The 21,216-nt window shown below is 34.6% G+C and overlaps 1 protein-coding gene across 1 annotated transcript in view; it reads left to right on the top strand.

The window, feature by feature from the left end:
- The first annotated feature begins 362 nt into the window (after positions 1–362).
- Positions 363–21,216, top strand: part of LOC101897551 (ATP-binding cassette sub-family G member 1) — a 43,361-nt gene continuing 22,507 nt past the window's right edge. Inside the window, exon 1 of the mRNA XM_005176166.4 lies at positions 363–1,362. Within this exon, the coding sequence (XP_005176223.1) occupies positions 1,191–1,362 (172 nt within the window). The 5' untranslated portion in view covers positions 363–1,190. The remainder of the gene's footprint in view (positions 1,363–21,216) is intronic.

Genomic DNA, 21,216 nt, shown 5'->3' with positions numbered 1-21,216 from the left:
TTTATGTGATTATGGAGCTTAAAAAAACGCTGCATTGATATTACTGATATTCTCTAGATATTTGGAGAGCATTTCATATGTGCTCTCACTAGCTCTCTCGCATTACTTTTGTAATACCAATTCTAAACAAAGAAAATGTTTGATACATTTTTGTGTAGAGTTGCCAAGCCGCTATCTTTGAAAGAGAGGCAGAGCCATAACTAATGGGATTCTTATAAGAGTTGTCCACATCAATTTAGTAGCGACATAGTGGGATTCCATTCAGTGAGAAAGAGAATCAATTCAGTTGCTGGTGGTGGTGAGAAACCTCAGCTGATAATAAAATGCTGTTGATGTCGTTGTTTATTCGTTCGATATTTCTGTTCTAGTGACAGTAGTCATCAGAACGATTAAAACGAACGTACAGTGGACTGAGGACTGGTTAATCAATATAGCAACAACAACAAAGGCAATACCACCACCGCCACTATCATCATCACCTTTATAGACGGCTGTTACTACCTCCAGCGCGCACATACAGCGAAACAACAACGCCACTCCATCCATATCAGCTGAAAAGCCAAGCTGAGGCAAAAACACAAAAAAAATTAAATGGGCAAAGAAAAACGCCAAAGTACCAAGTACCCGAACCACAGCCGCATTCAATAGAAATTAGTTGCGATCACACCGTGTATACGAGCGGTTGGGGTTTTCCTCGCCAGATTCATTCAGTTATTCGTTCGTTCGTTGTTCTTTGTTTGAAAATATCTCGGGTGTAAAGGGGGCCAAAGTGTAGTGCATGGGAACGGTGAAAACTTAAATATTGAACTGTAAACCAAAAAAGAAAAAAATAAGTTCGAGATACAAAAAACCACCACCAGCAACAATACCAACGAAAGGCCCTTTGATTTTGAAAAACAAGTATCGGTGTTCTTCGTTGTGTTACGTTTCTTGTATCTTCGTTTCGGAAAGAACACAAAGAAAACGCGTCGTAGTTTTTGTTCACCACAACAACAAACTCTTGGCAGTGGAGTTTGAAAAATCCTATACAAAAACAACAACAAATGGGAAAAACAAGACGTAATTTGTAAAAACAAAAGATAATCCGCCCCCAAAACTAAAAAATATTTATTAAAAAATCTGTGTTACTGTGATTTGATTTTGAATGAAATCAAAATAGAAAAAGTTCTAAGAAAAAAAATTGTAGCAAAATGGTGGAAAGCGATTTATTAAATAAAAATCTTTTAAGTGACAGCCGACAGGGCAACAAGGCCCAAATTGTGCCCGTCCAAACAAAAACGCTGCAACATCTGCCCAAGCGGCCGGCCGTGGATTTGGCTTTTCACAATTTGACATATCGCGTCAAGGAAGGAAATCGTAGCAGTAAGTATTACTACCACTTAAATTTTGGAATAAAAATAATGATCCGACCCAATTAGAATTGCAAGTAATAAATTTCCGTAAATATGTTATTTTTCCTCGAACTCTTGGTCCCTGTGAACTTTGAAGTCCCTCTCTCTCTCTTTCTCTTACGTACACAAATTTACATTCTATGTAAATTTCCATTGTCTCGATTTCACCGTAACTTTTCTTTCCCATTTTTTATTTTTTTTTCTTAATTTTTAATTGCCTGCATTTAATTTCATTTCTGATTCACGGGTTTCTGTTATTCTTCTCGTTTTCGTAATATTCTTTGTCTTTTATTTGCTGCCTTGCCTGGTTCGACTGGCGTTCATCCGCTACGTTTCACAATTGTCTGTAATTTTATTCTTGTCTAGAGAAGATCTCTCTCTCTCTTCCTCACTCTCTCTTCCTCACTCTCTCTCCCAAATATTCTCTTTTGCTTTTTTTAATTCAATATTCTGATTAAAATATTTGATTATTTGGTATCTGTGTTTGACTTACCCACTACTGTTCTTTAGAATTGGAATCTATGAATCCATGGAATTTATTCTAACAAGAATGACACTTCTCCGATCTCTCTTTTGGTGTTTATTTATATTTCTTTTGTCGCAAGAGTTGCCATCACACTGGAATTGATTAGAATTGAGGGATTGCTAGTTGGTTATTTCAAAAATTCTACATCTGTAGTGGAATTCTCCAACTCATTTTTTAGTTACCTACAAAAGTCGGTAAAATTCGAATGCTTACAATTTCGGTAATTAACGAAAAAAAGTACTCGTTAAGACCTACCGATGGATACCAATTTTGTCAAAAATGTGTTAAGGAATTACACTACGGAACTTTTTAATATTTTTGTTCTTGAAACCCCAAGTCGTGTCTAAAACAGAATTATCTGCTTCCCTTGGCATTTATTTCTGGAGGAACATAACATCCTTTTTTTGTTGTACGCCCGAGGAAAAATTGTGTAATTGCGTCTTCCGAGGGCATCATCAATTTTTAACCAGTAAGGAAAGGTCAAAAGTCGGGCGGGTCCGACTATATGATACCCTACACCACTATGCGTATTTAGTAGAGCTCCTGTAACAAAATTTTTTATATTGGGAATCATACCAACTATGAACATTATGGGAATGCGTATCAGCTTCAGAGTAGTCACAATTTGGGAACTATATCCAACTCTGAATCGATTTTCAACAAATTTGATAGAGGCCCTTGTACCTCTAGTACCAAATATAGTGCATAATATGACATCGACGAGAATTACATTAAAAATATTTATTGTATACCGCACCGAGTTGAATATGAAAAAATCTATCCAATTCGGGCTGATATTACATATATGGTGGACAATAACCGTAAAGTCGGATGAAGATGTATATCGAAGTTATACAAAAATCTGAAGCAATCTTGATTAAATTCGACAGAAGTATTTTCGAGGTGAATCTGATGTCCGGTACCAACTGTCATTCTTGTTGAGTGCATATTACGCATGTGAAGGACTTAAAATCGCAAATCCGATGAAACATATATATGGAAGCTATAGCTATATCGGAACCGATTTACAAAATTCAGTCTATTTGAGCTGATATTAGACATTTGCTGCAAAGTTAACCCAAAATCGGTTGAAGATATATATGAGAGCATATCTAAATCTTGACCGATCTTAACAAAATTTTAGGCACTTATTTCTGAGCTGTATCTGATATCTGGTACCAAAGATCACTGCTGTCGAGGGCATATTACGCATGTGAGGGACTTAAAACCCCAACTCGGATAAACCATATATATGGGAGCTATAGCTGTATCTGAACCAATTTTCTCCAAATTTGGTGTACTAGCTTCTAAACTGAATTCTGAATTCGGATGTGCAAAAATTCAAGTCATTTGGACTAATATTGGCCATTTGGTGCACAATAAACCTGATATTGGATAAAGATATATATGTGAGCTATATCCAAATTTGATCCAATCTCGATAAAATTTGACAGGGGCATTCTTGAGCTCAATAAGTTATATGTTACCAAATATCATTCTTTTGGAGCGCATGTGAAGGACCTAAAACCCCAAATCGGATAAAAAAATATATTTGATGTACTTGCATCTGGACTGCAATTGATCGCATGTTCCGAAATTCAGGTCGTTTGGACCTGATTCTATGAAGATCCTCAAAAGTAGACCCATAGTTACGCTTCCTTCTGCATTTTTCAAACAAATGCACAAAGACGTAATACGCTAACCACTATGTGATGTAGGGTATAATTAAACCTAAACCCATAAGGTGGTAGCGGAGATCTGTAAATATGAAAGGGTGATTTGATTAAAGGGCTATAGGAGAGGTTAAGAAAACACATAAAATTCAGAAAAATATATAAAATACGTGGGACAATAAGGAGGTAGAAAAACTTCGTAAAACTGCAGAAATCAAATGCAACGAGTTGTTTTGATTAATTCATATCTAGATTTGCTTTCAAAAATCTGATCTATTCAATCTTCCAATTCGAAGGTAAAACTGGTTAATATTTTTAATACGTATTCCTGTCATTGATTTTAAAAAAAACAATTCGTTTTTATACCCTCCCTAGTCTCCCTATACTCGTACCTCCCCGTATTCAGTATTTTGACGATTTTAGCCCCATTTTGACACGTAATAGTTTAAAAATCGCTATTTAGTGCTTATATTGAGGTATGCCTCCTGTGACAGAACTTTGCCTTTTCACTTTTTCGTATAGTCCCCATATAATTGTACATTACCTTTTTCAGAAGATTTCCATGGAAACATCCGACATTCAAAATTAAATATTTAAATCTTCTACTTCACTACCACCACATATTCAACAATATGATTTGAGAAGAAAAATATCCCGATTATTCGAAGATCCAATGTCTAAAAAAGCCAACTCGCTTGGAGAAAAAGGAAGTTCTAGCCTACAACTGCTGTTAAAGGCTTATAGCCAATGTAACGACAACCCATATTTTATAATTGAAAACCAAATCGGATTGTTTTACATTTATTAGTATTTCCCCTCCTTCGTTGTCGTCGTTTTTTTTTTCCTTTGTATAAATTCTTAATTTTAAAACTTTCATTTAAAAAGCATATCTGTCAAAACACATATTTATTATTAAAATCTGTCATTGTATATTGATTATTGCTCGAGGCTTTAGATATTTAATCTCCCACTGTCTGTCTGGCATTTTTTCAACATTATTTGTTTGTAGAGAATTTCAATATTTGTGGAATGTGTTAATCATAAATTCAAACGAGGAAATATTTTTTTTTTACTGGACAAGCTATAGATGTGAGTTGTGATATGTTAATTGGATAATAATTGTTTAGAAAATATGGAGAATATGAGAAAAAGTGAAAATTTTTAACACCAAAAGTTGCATGCAGTCGAATTCTTATACCCTCCACTATGCATAGTATGGAGGGTATAATAAGTTTCTCGAAATAAGCCGTGTCCGGTCTATCCGTCTGTGGAAATCACTCCAGCTTTCGATCGAAATGAAGTAGGTTGATAACATTTTTCAGATGCATTTTAGGTTCTGGAACTGAACATGGGTCAGATTTGTCCACATTTTAATATAGCCCCCAAAATACCTGTACCGCCAAATTTAAGATGTTTTGGCTTTTGTAGTCATATTTATATCCTCAGCCATATGGCTAGATAGGGTATATATTTATTATTTGATACGTCCAAAACGTGCCTCATCGAAATAACGGTTTCCGTTTCAGGATATTTGGAGTCGATGTAGCGATGTCCGTCCGTTTTACAAATATTAGAGCATGGATCATTCCTTCTGGCACCTTCCCCAGAAAGGGTCAACGTTTTGAATAACCAAAACGGTTATAAAATCCGAAATAAGCATCCGGTTCTCATCATATTTCACACGTCACACAAGATCTGCTATGAAGATAGAATGTATCAGTTTTCTCCTTCTGGTACCTCCCATACAAAGTGTCAAAGTTTTGAATAACCATGAAGCACATAAAACACGAAATTAACATCTGATTCCATTCGAACTTGGTGCATCTCAATATTTCCATTACACAGGATCTGTTATAAAAACGGTAGAGATCGGACCATTTCTTCTGGTACCTCCCCCACAGAGGGTTTAATATTTTGAAAAGCAAAACGCTCAAAGGAAACGAAATACGCATCCAATTCTCTTCAAATTTCACACAAACAAATATTTTTCCTAACATGAGATCTGTTGTGAAGATGATATATATCGGCTTACTCCTTCTGGTGCCTCACCCATAAATTTTCAATATATTTTTTTTAAGTTGCGAAACAAGTCAGCGATTCTTTACCACTTGGTATATCTAAATATTCCTTTCAACTATAATCCTGAGATGAATATGGAATTTATGATTTCGCAAAATTGTCATATGATTCATCTCGCCGGGAAGAAATCATGGTATCGCTGGCAAATATTTGAAAGAGGTCAATTGTAATATACAGTAATATTTTTTCTTACTCTTTATAATTGTTACCTACAAATAATTTTCTCAGAACCTCCATTTTGTTTTCAATAGAATTCTTTTGTTTAATTAGAATTTTTTTTAATTTCAAAATTTTATATGACGTTTGTTCACAACAAAGCACGCCTATTTAATTGTGTCCTCAATAGCTTTCATTTACACTGGATTGATATCTGATGATAATGAGTTTTACATACATTACACACATATGGGCTTTGAAGGGAACAAAGTGCAAAATACCAACGACTTAAATGGTATATAAATAATATTTAATTGAAGAATAGAGAGAGAAAGAGAGGGAAGTGAGGGAAATGATATAGGAATCCAAGTTGGTGTTTAGAAAATTGTTCATTGTTAATTATTTAAATAATAAAATCTCTTTACATAAACTTCGCATACATTAACATTCGATTATAATTTTATTATTGAAATAAACAATATAAAATGACAATAATGCAATTAATCACATTATTGTGAAAGCTTGAATGTAGTAGTATAGAAACGAGATTATTATTTAAAATCTAACGCAAAATATAATGTTAGAATCTTAGCACATGTTTTTATAAGACAAAAACGGATTAAGTATGTATATTTAAAAAAATTATATAATACAACCAGTTTGGTTAGGATGAATGATCTTCAAGAGCGTTGCAAGAAACGTGCAAAAAATTTTACGCAAATCGCATTATTTCCTTTTTTTGTAATTTTTATCTGAATTTTGAATTTTTTCTCATTCCCCGTTGAATAATTTGATTACTAATAAATTTATAAATTTTTAGTCAACTATTGTACAAAAAAATTCAAATGCAGTACACATCCCAGTGACTCACTAAATTCACTGGCTTTGTTAGTGAATAATGCAATAAATATATGAATTTTATTATATATTTTATTTAATTAATATTTCAAATGCATTTTGCGAACTATTTCTAAGAATCACTTGGATTTGTATTCAGCACTGGTCCGAGAATAAAACCCTTATTTCTGACAAATCATGGTGATAAATCATTATATTGAAAAGTCCAAATTCCAAAATACACAATTAAATGATTCGCAGGAAATAAGGGAATTTGTCATTTAATTAATTGAAAGACCTTGAAAATAATTAGAAAATCAGTATCTAACATTAGTATGCAGCAGTTATGAAGAGGCTAAAATCTTCTTAAGGGCTAAAGAATCAATAATATGTTTATCTAGACTAATCACGATATTGAGCTGAGGTATAGATACTAGATTCACTGGGCTCAAAATTTTCAAGAAATGCATTAAAAATTGTGTCCACATTTTTAATTTTGTAGGGGTCCCTTCTTCTGAATATGTCCCAGAACTCTAGCTCCTGTTGTATGAAGAAAATAAAATTTAAACTTTTGTTGTTGGAAAGAAATGCTATTAACTTTACATTAAATAGCAGTGAAATGATCGACTGACTGACCCAGAATTTACGCCAAGGTAACACGTCTTGAAATTTTGCAAAAGGGCCAGTCTTGGCGTGTAGGCATGTACGGTTTTGGAAATTCGTGCTAAACTATACTAAAAATTTAATATTTTGTGTTGGACAAAGGGAATGAGATAGAATTGAAATTTGAAATGAGAGTCACTGATGGAGTGTAGGATAGATGTACCAAAGAATTTTTGGAAATTCGAACTTTAAGTTTACGAAAAGTTTTAAAATTATACTAAACTTGCTAAATAGTACCATTTGGAATTATGTGAACGAGAAAAAACTAAAAACTTGAAAATGAGAATCAAAGCAAGTTTATTATGTGAAGGTTTTTTTTTTTTTGAAATTTGTACTGAGTATGCGAATTGTACAATTGGGGTGAAGCTGAAATTTCGAAATTTTGTATTGGGGTCCTTGTTGGAAGTAGGTTTGTAATAAAGTAGTATATTTGGTACAATTTGGTAATGAGTGCTTAAAATCTGAAATGTGGTATTAGAGTCTCTGTTCATGTGAAGCCTGGTCATATGGAGGTGATTTCGGAAATGTGTACCATAATTGTAAGAAAAGTACTTAATGGCATTGTATTTAGTATTGGGTGACGGATAGAGATACAACTCTGAAATTTGACATTTCGATCTCCGATGGCATGTGTGTTTGAGATTGGGCGCTCGTTTGGAAAAGCATCCTATATTTATACGAAAAGTACTTAATTTTGGTATTGGATGAAGGAATATGTCTGGAATCCTCAAATTTGATATTGAGTGATCTCTTTGTATCTGGAATTGAGATATGGAGGTGATTTAGATATGTGTACTACAAGTTCACGAAGAGTACTAAATTGTACTATTTGTGGTACCATTCGGTATTGAGTGAACATATAGTGTTTGAAATCTGAAATTTGATATTAGGGTCGGTGTTCATGTACAGCCTAGGCATATGGAGCTGGTTTCGTAACTTAATTGTTTGAAACGTACTGAACTGTACTATGTATGGTATTGTGTAATAGATAGAGATAAAACTCTAAAATTTGATATCGGGATATCTGTCGGTAAGTGGGATTCAGATTTGGAAGTGTTTCGGAAATACTTCCTATATTTGTCAAAAATTACCAAATGGTACTAAATTTGGTATTGAGTGAAGGGATATAGCTAAAACTTTATATTGCGATAACTTTTGGTGTCCAGGATTGAGATATGGAACGGTTTTGCAAATGAGTACTAACATTACACGAAAAGTACTACAGCTGTCAATTGAGACGGCTGCACCAACCGCATCATAATTATGGCAAAACTACTCGTGTTAGTTGTTGCAGTTCTTGCTCTTCAGCTGCGATGGGAGGGAGATGGTCTTTGAGAACAGTATTTACTCTATTATCCTTTATGACTTCTTTAACCGCATCAAGGTGTATACCATTCACTCCAACTTGAAAGACCTTTTGATGTAGAGGCTCTCTATCTCTTATACTTCTGTGCCTCTCTCTCTCTGGATCATGAAGGTCGTTCCTTATTTGCATGGGCGGAGGTTGTCCATCCGACAGATGTCACGAGGAGGCACCCTGTTGCGGTTCTAAGGACGACGTTCTGGCAGCACTAAATATTTTTGGCTGACCACGCCGGGACCCCATAGTTTCCCAAGGATCGACCTATCGCGCTGTAAGAGATCTACAAGGTTTCATTATCAGAACCCCAGCTGCTGACGGTAAGAGACATGAGAACCTTGATTCTACTATTAATCCTATCGCAGGTAGAATTTCATCGGTATTGAATTGGAGGACTTGAAAAGGCTATCAGACTTTAAGGTAATTGGCGCTTAAAATTGAAACACCACCGACCTACACATTCAGTGATATTCTAATCTCCGCTGTCCATGTGGTGAAAAGTATGGCCGTTGAGTTCGTGATGAATATTTACACCCTCAGCCATATGGCCACAGGGGGTATATATCATTTGATACAGCCGAAAGGAGCCTTATCAAAATAATGGTTTTAGACCCTAGGTCTCTTTGGATCAAATCCGTTTCAGGACATTTGGAGTCGATCTAGGGGTGTATTCGACTTCGTCCAAACTTGAAAAATCTTAATGTTTTTATACCCTACAACACTATGTGTTGGGGGTATTATAAGTTTGATTGGGCCAAAAATTATGTAACACCTCGAAATATTGATTTCCCACATAGGAAAGTATATATGGATCTTCCTAGCTCGCCGAGCTGAGTCGATCTAGCTATGTATGTCCGTCCGTCCGTCTGTCCGTCTGTCCGTCTGTCCATGTTAATTTGTAATCACTCTACAGGTCGCAATTATGGCCCGATCCTTACGAAATTTTGCACGAAGGTGGGGTTAGGGTCAGAATAGAACCCTATTTCTTTTGGAGATGATCGCCAAATGTTTAGGGGTTGAAATGGACCAAATACTGAAAAAATGTCGGATTTTGCAGTAGCTATACAGTTCGCAATTATAGACCAATCGACGGAATTTCGCATGTAGCTAGAGTTTAGGGCGGGGAAGAAGCCTACCAATTTGGGTGGTCATCGGATAATATTTAGCGGCTAAAATAGAGCATATATTTGTGTTGAAAAAATTCAACATTTTTCATTAAACCGCGAATATTTTAAATCCCGGCGAAATCACAAAGCCATGACAAGGTTACTTCTGATCTTTACATTGATGTTAACATCCAAGAAATCAGATATATAGCAAAATATGTGCGATATATATGTTTATCAAAGAAGATATGCTTGAAAAATCTCTTATATGTCGAGAACGGCTGAACTGATTTCGACAGTTCTCATTAATTCAGAATGGCCTCTTGGCAGGAAAGAAAAAACGTCTAAAAAATCGCATAAAAATATCTCTCTAAAGATGAAAATATTGATTTTTTAAAATTTTCTCATATTTTTTCAATTTTTGTCATATTTTTGGCATATTTTCATTTTGAATTAAACATTTGGTAATATTTCTACAGCTAACAAAACTAAGTAGTTAGGATATCAGGATATCATATACAGATCACATTTATGGCCCGATCCTAACGAAATTTTGCGTGGGGATCAGATGAGGGTCAGAATAGAAGCCTACTTTTTTAGAGATGATCGCCATATATTTAGGGGTTGAAATGGACCAAAAAAATGCAAAATTGTCAGCAGGTCGTAATTATTGTCCGATCCACATTTGAATGGGGGTTACCGGGCATTGCAAAAGCCAAGCAGTTTTGGATGGCCATCCAAAAATATTCGATGTGCGAAATAGTTTGCCAATTTTTGTAGACAAAATACGAAAATGTCCATTCCAGTGACTCTTTGGAGAATTCACAAATACAGGAAAGACGCACTTCTGACTATTTCGTTAACGCTGATTTCGTTGCAGAATATAGTTAAATGTCTGTATCTCATATAGATGCGTTTCAGTCAAAAACCAATAAAATGTTAATCTTTTGCCACTTCTCAGAGATTATAGGTCTTTGGGAAATATTGGTTCCAGATCTAGGAAGACCGTTTACGTGCAACATCTACCAATAAATTGGAAATGAGCAAATTAGTTTAAGTTGCTATTATCCGAAAATTAGAGAACGAAACCTGATGATTTTCTTTTATTATTTGTCACAATATCTTGTGGAATTCTTTCGAGTATCTCGCCTATATAAACTGTATCGTTTATTATAGTGTTGTAGGGTATTCAACGGTCGGCCCCGCTCGACTGTAGCCTTTGCTTACTTGTTTTTATCAAATTTAGATCGTTTTCGGAGATATGCAATATCGGTCCACTCCTTCTGATACCTCCCCCACAAAAGGTCTACATTTTTACATAAAGTAGTTTAGCTTATATTTTCACTAATATTTGTATTAAAACTTGGTCAGGTGCCAAAATTAACAATATCAGCCTACTCCATGAAGAACTTCCCCTGCAAGGGGTCAAAATTTTGAATAATAAATAAAATGAGAAACAAGAGTCCGCTTGTCTCCAAATTTCACGCATTTCAATATTGGTAATAACACAATATCTGGTATGTAGTATGGATGGAATGGACCATTCCTCCTGGTACCTCCCATACAAAGGCTCAACATTTCGAATAACCATGGAGCTCACAAAATGCAAAATGAGCATCCGTTTTCTTTTAAAACTCGGTACATCCCAATATATCTTCCAAGATCTAGTGGGAATATAAAATATATCGGAGAACTCCATGTAGTAGCTCCCCCACGAAGGGTTTTAAATAATTATAACCCTATAAAATGCGATGGTCTTCAAATTTTGCACATTTTAATAATTCTTCCAACGCAAGATCTGCTGTGAAAATGGGATATATACTTGTGAAAATTTCAAATAACCAATTCCAATTTCCCCACAAAGGCTCAACATTTCCGGTACCTCCCCCAATTAGTTAAAATTTTGTTTAACAATTAAGGGCATAAAATGGGAAAAAATGTTCAAAATGGACAATATTGGCCCACTTTTTCGTAACCTCCTCCATAAAGCGTCAACAGTTTGAATAATCATATCGTAAGTCAAAATATGTTTAAATAAACGTCGCCCATACCGACTGATACTTTTTCATACTAATATATTTCTTCCAATATTTAAATGATTCCAACATCTGCCGTTTTTTTTTTTTTTTTTTGTTACTTGAAATTTATTTTCTCTACAAATTTTCCCCTTGAAATGGCGTTAATCTGTGGAACAGTTATAAGTAAATATTTGTTCTAAGTGCGCTTACATAGCTTATACTTAGCGCAAACTAACAAATGACATACACTTATAGACAAGCGTTAAATAAACACTTAAGACAATTGTTTACGGATGCAAAAATACACAAACTTATGGGTTGGGAATGGGCTGTTAACAAATAACTTCAATGGATTTAATTAAAATGACAATTAATGTAGGTCGTCATGACAGGCAATATCAGGAGAATGTGTCAGTATCAAATATGAAAATATTGAGGTATACAGGGTGAGATAAAAAAAAAACTGCAACAAAGTCAAACGCCACAATTTTTAAGTTTTTTTTATTTTATTGAAGGAAAACAAAAAGTGTCGGAAATAGCATCAAATTTTAGAATACGTTTAGATTTGTTCGAGTTGGTCACCTTTTGCACGAATTATGGCCTTCAAATGTCCAATGAAACCGTCACACGCTGTCCGAATATTGCTCGCGGTATTTCGGCCCTTTCCTGGCGAAGCGCTTGCACTTTCGTATTTTTTAGTGCCAACCTTGTTTTCCCAAATACTCCAGACACAATAGTCCAACCCAAGGCTTTAATACACCCTCCAGAATATTTTCGCGATAATATTCGGAATTTATTCTGATGCCACGGTCGATTAATACGAGCGGAGTGCGACCATCGGCTGTTATGGCGGACCACACCATCACCATGGCCGGCGCTTGAGTTCTGGTGGCCCACCCAAGGAGCACACTTGACCATCAGCGAATCAACTCTTTAGCTCTTTTGAGTCTATTTTCTTTCTATTGCGGTGTAAGTTCTAGCTACTCGTTCGACAGCTGTTAAAATTATTCCAGTGACAGCTCACGCAGACCTTGAACTTTCCAACAGGATACAGCACCATCGCAGTCTGGAGTATTTTGGAAAGCAAGGTTGTCACTAAAAAACACACAAGTGTCGATCATCTCAAGAAAGCGCTTTGCCAGGAATGGGCCAAAATATCGCAGATCAACATTCGGGCAGCGTGTGACGATTTCATTGGCTGTTTGCCAAAGGTGACAAATTTGAACAAATCTAAACTTATTCTAAAATTTGATGCTATTTCCGACATTTGTTGCTTTCATTCAACAAAATTAAAAATAAAGTTGTAAAAATTATGGGGTTTGACTTTGTTGCTTTTTTGTTTATTCTCACCCTGTACATTGGGTTTGTAAGCTCCAAGTCAAAACTATCCTCTCCTGCTAAGAATCTCATATGTCAATATGATCCTAATGATCTCTATACAAAATGAAATCCAATGCTAAATCGGTTAATTACATTTGTTAATTGAAAACACACTTCTTTCCGGTTCAATCTGGTGCGTATTTTTAACATTTTCTTTTTAAAAAATTACTTCAAATACAACAGAACACTTCATTTACATATTTATGTGAATCGTTTTCAATACGAGTACGTGTGCTTCCCAGCACGTACTTGCTGCCTGAGAACAAAATATGACTACGGTGCGTAATATTTTAATATCGAATATTACAAATATCAGGTAGGCTAATAACAAAAAAATTGTGAAAAAAGTAATATTTATATTTCGTATGTGATTCACATACGCAATTATTTATTTATTACGATTTATAACACGTAAAAGAGTTCAAATTTGAAAACAAAAAAGTGAATAATATATTGTTTTAAGTATCTTGAACTTTAAAGAGATCTTTATATTTCAAATAAATACTTTCCATTTCCCGATACATATAACATTTTACTTTGTAATCCCATCTCACATTCAATAAGATTTAATTAATTTTTTTTTTTCAAAATTTTGTATAAAGACAATAATATTAATGCAAATATTTTTGACCACCAAGTTTAGTGACCTTTTGTTTAAAATACACATTTTGTGTACATGTACGTGACTCCGTACCATAATGGAGTCAATAAACTGTAATATTATTAACAATATTAATTAAACAAATCAATCGCATGGCTATTGGTTATTGCCCTCTAGTGATGTCAAATTTCAGTTGGAGCTAAGGTTTTAAATGGGTAAATGGTAAATCAATACGAAGTTTCTTGGCTCTGTAAAAAGGGGCTAATGCTAGAATCCTGACAATTTTTAGTCAGGGGCTATTTCTGTGAAGATTATAAATACCGTGAGCTTCTTTTGCAAATTCGCCCCAGAGGTGGATTAAACTATTTGTGAATATTATAAATAAGTAAGCTTCGTTTGCAAATTCGCCCTAGCAGGATATGAAACTTGTTAAAAGAGTCAAGAACTATCAACGACATCTGTATTTGACATGGAGATATTCATAAGTACAATTTTTGTGTGTGAAATGTATACTTTTAGGGGCTTATCATGTCTGTTGGTTATTGCCCCTATGTCAAATTTCATGAAAATACTATGTCTAATATTGTAATACGTCTCTGAAAAAGGGCCAAAAAAATTTGCATGTCAGTCCAAAATTTTGTCAATGAAGTGATATTCTTCTGGCAACTATAAAAAAATGTAAAGGATTAAGTAATTAAAAACAACGCCATCTGTATTTAAATTAATGTCGTTCTCTAGCAGCGGTAGTAGTGCATATTTTTAGGGGTTTTAATGGATTTAAATCAGCTATGGGCAGCCTCAAGTATCACAAAATCACACGTATTCTCTATAGATTTTCATTTGTCAATGATTTGACAGAGAGAGAGGGAGAGAGAGAGAGAGTATCTTAGCACCAATAATGCATATATTGTGGACGAGACTTGTTAAAATGTCTGAAGGAAAAGAACCAACATTGCAGGTGGCTCTGAGCAACTTTCTCTCCGACTTTTAAGACCTTGGATAAAACAAGTAAAAACAACCAAATTCCAAATTTTTATACCCCTCACCATGTGCAATCTTAACTAATGACAAGTCGGATATTATCAAAATCCTCAATATTTTGAAGTTCCGTTATATGGGGGACTATATATACATATATATTGAATACTTTGTGTGTTTATTTTACCCCACCAAAAAAGCAAAATATAAAATTACCCCTGGTTTGGTTGGAAATTATGAATTATTATTATAAAATACTTCAAAATACAAAAAAATTTTGAAATACCACTATGCTTACATCAAAAAAACAAAAAAAAAAAAAAGAAAAAAAACAAAAAAAGAAAAAATGTCGGAAATAGCATCAAATTTTAGAATATGTTTAGATTTGTTCGAATCGGTCATCTTTGGCACGAATTATGGCCTTCAAACGGCCAATGAAACCGTCACACGCTGTCCGAATGCTGCTCTGCGGTATTTTGGCCCATTACCGTCGAAGCGCTTACTTGAGGTGATCGACACTTTGGTATTTTTTAGTGCCAACCTTGCTTTCCAAAATACTCCAGACACAATAGTCCAACGGATTGGTATCCGGAGATTTTGGTGGTCATTGTGAGTTGGAAATGAAGCGAGGAACCTCTTTTTGTAACCATTCTTGGGTTGTCCAAGGTCTGCGACCAAAGAGTTTGCTTGTTCAAGGCTTTAATACACCCTCAAGAATATTTCGCGATAATATTCGGCATTCTATTCTGATTCTGATGCCACGGTAGATTAATACGAGCGGAGAGCGACCATCGGCTGTGGTGGCCAACCGAAGGTACACATTTTCAGCTGATCTCTTTGGCAAGTAAACACGATCATTTTCTTTGTTTACAAACTGCTGAACAACGAAGGTTTTCTCATCGGAGAAAACCAAATTCAACAGTTCACCATTTTCGGCCAAGCGAAGTCATTCTTTAGCGCTTTTGTGTCTATTTTCTTTCTGTTGCGTTGTAAGTTCTTGCAGTTTTTGAAAATTCAATGGCTTTACTCCGATCTCATTTTTCAATAATTACCGAATGGAATATTACGATATGTTCAGCTCACTAGCCATTTTTCGGCCACTGCGATGCGGGTTTCGATCATGTCGCTTCTTTACTTTTCGAACCATTTCTGCTGATGTTGCAATGAGATGTCACTGGAATAATTTTAACAGCTTTAGGACGAGTGGCTTTAAAATTACAATAGTCTGAAGTTGGTTACAGTTTTTTCATCTCCCTCTGTATTTCCCTCTAACATGATGTAAATGATACACAAACCGTTTCACATTAGACTTATAAAATACATGATAAAACATTTCGTACTTTCGAAATTCTGAACGAAATCAGTAAGATTTTTTTTTAAGAATAAGTTATGCCATGTTCATACAAGGTTAATGACATTTAGCTCTGTTAGTGTAGACATTCGAAGTTCTAACATTGTTGTTTCCTTTCTTTTGTCTGTCACAATCTCGTATCCCAAAACATTTTTCATTTATTATTTTCTTAAGAAATTTTTACATTATGATATTAGGTCTGATATCAAAACACTACTTCGATTTACATTCACATTCAGCTTAAATAAAGTTCACACAGCCGGTTCGATTGACCATATGATTTCCAAAATCCAAAAAAAGGGAAATCTATTTTGTATGCCCCTCACATATTCTGTGTTTTTGGTGTGATGATTTGTAGTTTGGTTGGTTGATCGGCCAGTAGGTGTTGTATTCGGTCACTGTGGATTCGTTGGAACCTTTGGCACAATTTGCATGTCTTGGCGAAATTAGCATATCACCATCATCAAGAAAACAACGACAACACAAACAACAGCAACAAAAACCAAACTCATCATCATAGCCCATCATGTCATTATAAAGTCAAAACCCGCCATCGGCAGTCAGCGTTTTATAAATTGGCGCTGGCTATTCACCATTTACTTCCGCATAATGCTAATCGGAGTATTCCGCTCTACACACAACATTCGAAATACCATCCGTCGTCGTCTGACGTATTGGGAAGGCATCGAAGTATTTTTTTCGATATTTTGTTCTTCTTCTTCTGCTTTACGCTTTCATGTTTGGTTTGCTAAACTATTTATGGTGATATTGTTTTGTTTTCATATTTTGTTCGTCAAATTATTATTTGTTTGTTGTTCCTGGTTTAACTTTGTCCGTGCTTTAATAATTATTATTTTTGTGCTCTCGATGTTTACAAATGAATTTTTTGTTGTAATTTCGAACAATGTTTGGGGGTATTGATTTTTTTTTTTGAGTATTTTAACTAGCAGTCAAAACAAAGAGGCCATTCAACTATGTTTTTTTTTTGCTTTGGGGAAGTCTAGGAACTCTTTTGTTTTGTTGTCATCGATGACGATAATGGCGTTGATGTTGATGATAATGACTATGGGGTTTCTTTTGTCTCTTTTATTTGTTTTTTTTTTTTATGTTTAACACCTGAACAACGTTGGCAAGGGGAAGAGAGCACAACGGGAGTGAAATGGGCGAAGTGGGGTGTTTTACGAAGAAAAATATAGCCCAGATGGAAGTGAAAGTATGTTGAAATAAATCAATGCCAGTTAGCATGACAGTGACAGTAAGGGAAGAGTGCATTTTTCCAGAATAATTGAAAACAGTGAAATTTCCGGGCCAAACTTTTTATACCCTCCACCATCTGAATATTTAAATTATTGTGAAATAGTTGTGCTAAGATTCCAAACAAGACTTTGGTCATAAATCACAACTTGAAAAAATATTGCACTCCAAAAGGTGGCCCAACTTCGAAGGAGATATGGGAAATGCAACTCTGAGAAGAGTCTTATTGTGCCAAATAGACTCTGAAAATATGCAAGAAATGACTTTTATTATTTCACAATTTTTTTTTTTTTACAAAACTTCTGAAATTCGGACCAACATTTTTGAAGATTTACATTAACAGTAAGGAAGAAAATATTGTTGAAAATATTGTAAACTCTCTAAGAGAGTATACGATTTGGTGCAAGCCTTATCAAACTAAGTTCAAGTTCTGCAACTCCCCCAACCAGAGTCAAAAATTTCACAGAAAATAATTTACCTCATAGAAAGAAAAATAATCATCCAATTTTCTGCAAACTACGCAAACGCCAATATTTTTGTTATGCTAGGTCAGGTGCAAAATGAACTATATCATCCCATTCCATCAAGTAACTCCCCCACAAATGGGTCAACATTTTGAATAATCATAATTATAAAATGTGAAATAATAGCCCGATTGTCTTCATTTTTCACACAGACCAATATTTTCACTAACACAATATCTGGCCTGAAGATGGGATATATCGGTCCACTTATTCTGGCACATCCCTCACAACGGATCCAAATTTTTGAATAATTGATACTCTTATAACATGGGAAATAACCATTTGATTCTCTTCAAATTTCACAAATCCTAATATTTCTATTGACACAAAATCTGGGGTGAATATGAGAGATATCGGTCCCCTCTTTCTAGTACCTCCCCCATAAAGGCGTCAACATTTTGAATAACAAAATGCTCATAAAATGCGAAATAAGACTCTTTAAATTTCGCACATCTCAATATGTCTACAAACACAGGATCTGGTGTGTAAATAGAATAAATCGGTCCACTCCTTCTATTACCTTCCCCACAAACAATACTTTTACCTACTATTTTATATCAAACTTACGTTCCAACCTAGATTATCATAACAAATTTAGCTCTATCCGTTTATATAATACCAAATGGTACTATTTTAGAAATAAGGTAACCATAAATTTCGAAGTTCCAAAAACCCGTTAGTACATCTATCCTGCACTCCATTTGTGACTGATTCCAAATTTCAGAATTCTAGTTCATTCCGTTTGTTCAATATAAAGTATTCAATTTTTAATACATTTTAAAACTTTTCGCACCATTTGGTACGAATTTCCAAATACCCAGCATTATCTAATACCTACGCCTCAAGACGGACCTTTCTTGCAAAATTTCCACAATTTTGCTTCACCAGTTTTGACTGGAAAACTATTCTCAAACAGTCAGCCAGTTATTTTACTACTCTAACAAGTAAAAAAGCAACAAGTTCGGATGAGTCGAACTTTGAATACCCTCCATCATTTGGAAGGAATTTTGGAATTAAAAAAAAATCATTAAAAAAATCTTTGAGAATCATAAAATATATGGAGTTACAGTTATTTCGGGGTCTATATGAAGACGAAGTTTTGTCGTAGGCTAATTCAATATTCAAATACGAAAGTTGAAAAAAAAAAAATCCGGGGAATAATGCCACTAAAACATAAAAATACCAAATATAGGAAGGTACCGTCATATGAGGGCTATATGAACACCTGAACCTACATAGGTCTGTTTCTGTCACAGGTTGTAGAACCAGTTATGAACTGGAAATGCGAAATTTGAAACAATTCCGATGAATAATGCCGCTAAAATCATCAATATACCGAATATTGGGAGGTATTGTTATATGGGGCCATACCAAAACGTGGGCTTTTATAGTCCATTTTCAATGCCAAACACACATTTGAGTAAAATTTTACCAACTTACTTAATTTCGTTCGGAACCTAGAGTGATTTGACTAGAGTGACAGACAGACATCGCTAAAACAACATAGAATCTTATGCTTATCAAAAATATATACACTTTGTGGGGTCTGAAAAGAATATTTCGAGGCGTTACAAACGGCATGACAAATTATATATACCTCCATACGATGGCGGAGGGTATAAAAATAAACTTTATTTTTTATTTAGCATTTTAAAATAATTTTAAACAATCTTAATGTGTACCCATGTATATCATGTAAAATTATTTACATATTCTGTTTGTAGATACCAAAAGTAAAACTTTTATCACAAAAAATAATGGAAAGTTTTCAAGAATTAGAGAAACGCTTCACTATTCGGACTTTATATCTCATTCCTCTATAATTTATTTAAATTATTATAAAATATACCAAAAAAAACAACTATATATTTTATTTTCATGCCAAATACTGTTTACGCACCAAATAACAATGATACATAAGAGAATCATGAGAATGGAAAAATAGGCAAGTTCTTGAAGATTCTTTTTTTTCGAACGTGAATGAAGGTTAATCTATTTTCAGTTCTTGTCATTCCATCAGTGTTGACCTTTTTGCAAGAATGATGGTGTATGAGTGTGATATTTACTGTTTATAGTTATATTATGAAACCTCAAGTTGGCCCCATAAAAATATTAATATTTTTTGAAACTGAAATTTATGTTGTTTTGAAAGAGTCTCTTTTTAGCTTTGTTTACTGGTTTTCAAACCATGCGTAATATTTTAATTACCACTTTTAGTTATGACTTGTTGTTTAGTTGTGGCAAAAAACATGTACTAAAGGTTTTAATGGCTACTAGTATTTTAAATACTCCTATTATTATAATTTTTATGCCTTGAAAAACTAAAATATTGCAACTGTTTGTTTATGTGTGACTTACATAAAGGTAATATTTTTTTCTCTAGAAACATCTTTTGCTTAGGTCATTAATAGCTCACCGCGACAGGAAATTATATTTTGTAATTTTGTACTTTGCCAAAACTGAACTATATTCGCTTGTTTCACATATTTCCCTGACAAACATGTTCAGTTTGTAACAAAAATAATCACGGGGAAAATCCAGCATATTATGAAAGTAGAGCTAAGAATAGAAGACACAAATATCGGCGCTTTTAAAGTTTACATCACAAAGTAAGCTAAATAGAGGGGACAAGTTCCCGCTCTTCCGCACTATGAGAAATTTTCGTATGAAGACTCCTCGAAATCCGTGCATTTTAGTTATACAGTGTCTTCCGCAATTTTGCAAATAAAAACACGAGGAATATTTTGAAAAAAAAATTAACCCTCCAGCGAGACAATAAAGAAGTCAAGTCGGCCCTTTTTCTCAAATATGGTTAAAAACTCCCTTTAAACGGGATCGCAGCAAGTCAAAATATTCCATTAAATTATTTGTCATTATTTTTCAAAATTCTACTATAGGTCCCAGAAGATGGCAAGGGTCTAAATCTTACCTAAACGCCAGGAATTCATGTACAGGGTTGCCCATATTCGACCGACCCATCTGGCAACGCCATAACTTTTGACAGAGATGTCACATCGCTTAATGACATACCGCGTTTGACGCGTCAGTCCAAGCAGGTTTTTACCATGAACCAATACACGCCACGCGAGCGCTCTGAAATAGTTGAAATTAACAAGAAGTCAATTGTGAAAACTCAACGTGCTTTTAAAACATTAAAAAATGTGAGAAGTGCGCCTTCTAAGAACACCATTAAGCGTTTATACGAAAAATTTTCGACTGGTAAGGCTCTTTCTAATCCGAAGAGGTCATATAAAAGTCGACCATGGCGATTGGCCGAGAATATCGCTGCCGTACGAGCCAGTGTTGAGAGGTCCCCAAG

The sequence above is a fragment of the Musca domestica genome, unplaced genomic scaffold, assembly GCF_030504385.1.
Source record: "Musca domestica strain aabys unplaced genomic scaffold, Musca_domestica.polishedcontigs.V.1.1 3, whole genome shotgun sequence".
Lineage (NCBI taxonomy): Eukaryota > Metazoa > Arthropoda > Insecta > Diptera > Muscidae > Musca > Musca domestica.
Note: the sequence above shows the minus strand (reverse complement) of the source record. Positions and strands in the feature narration are given on the sequence as shown.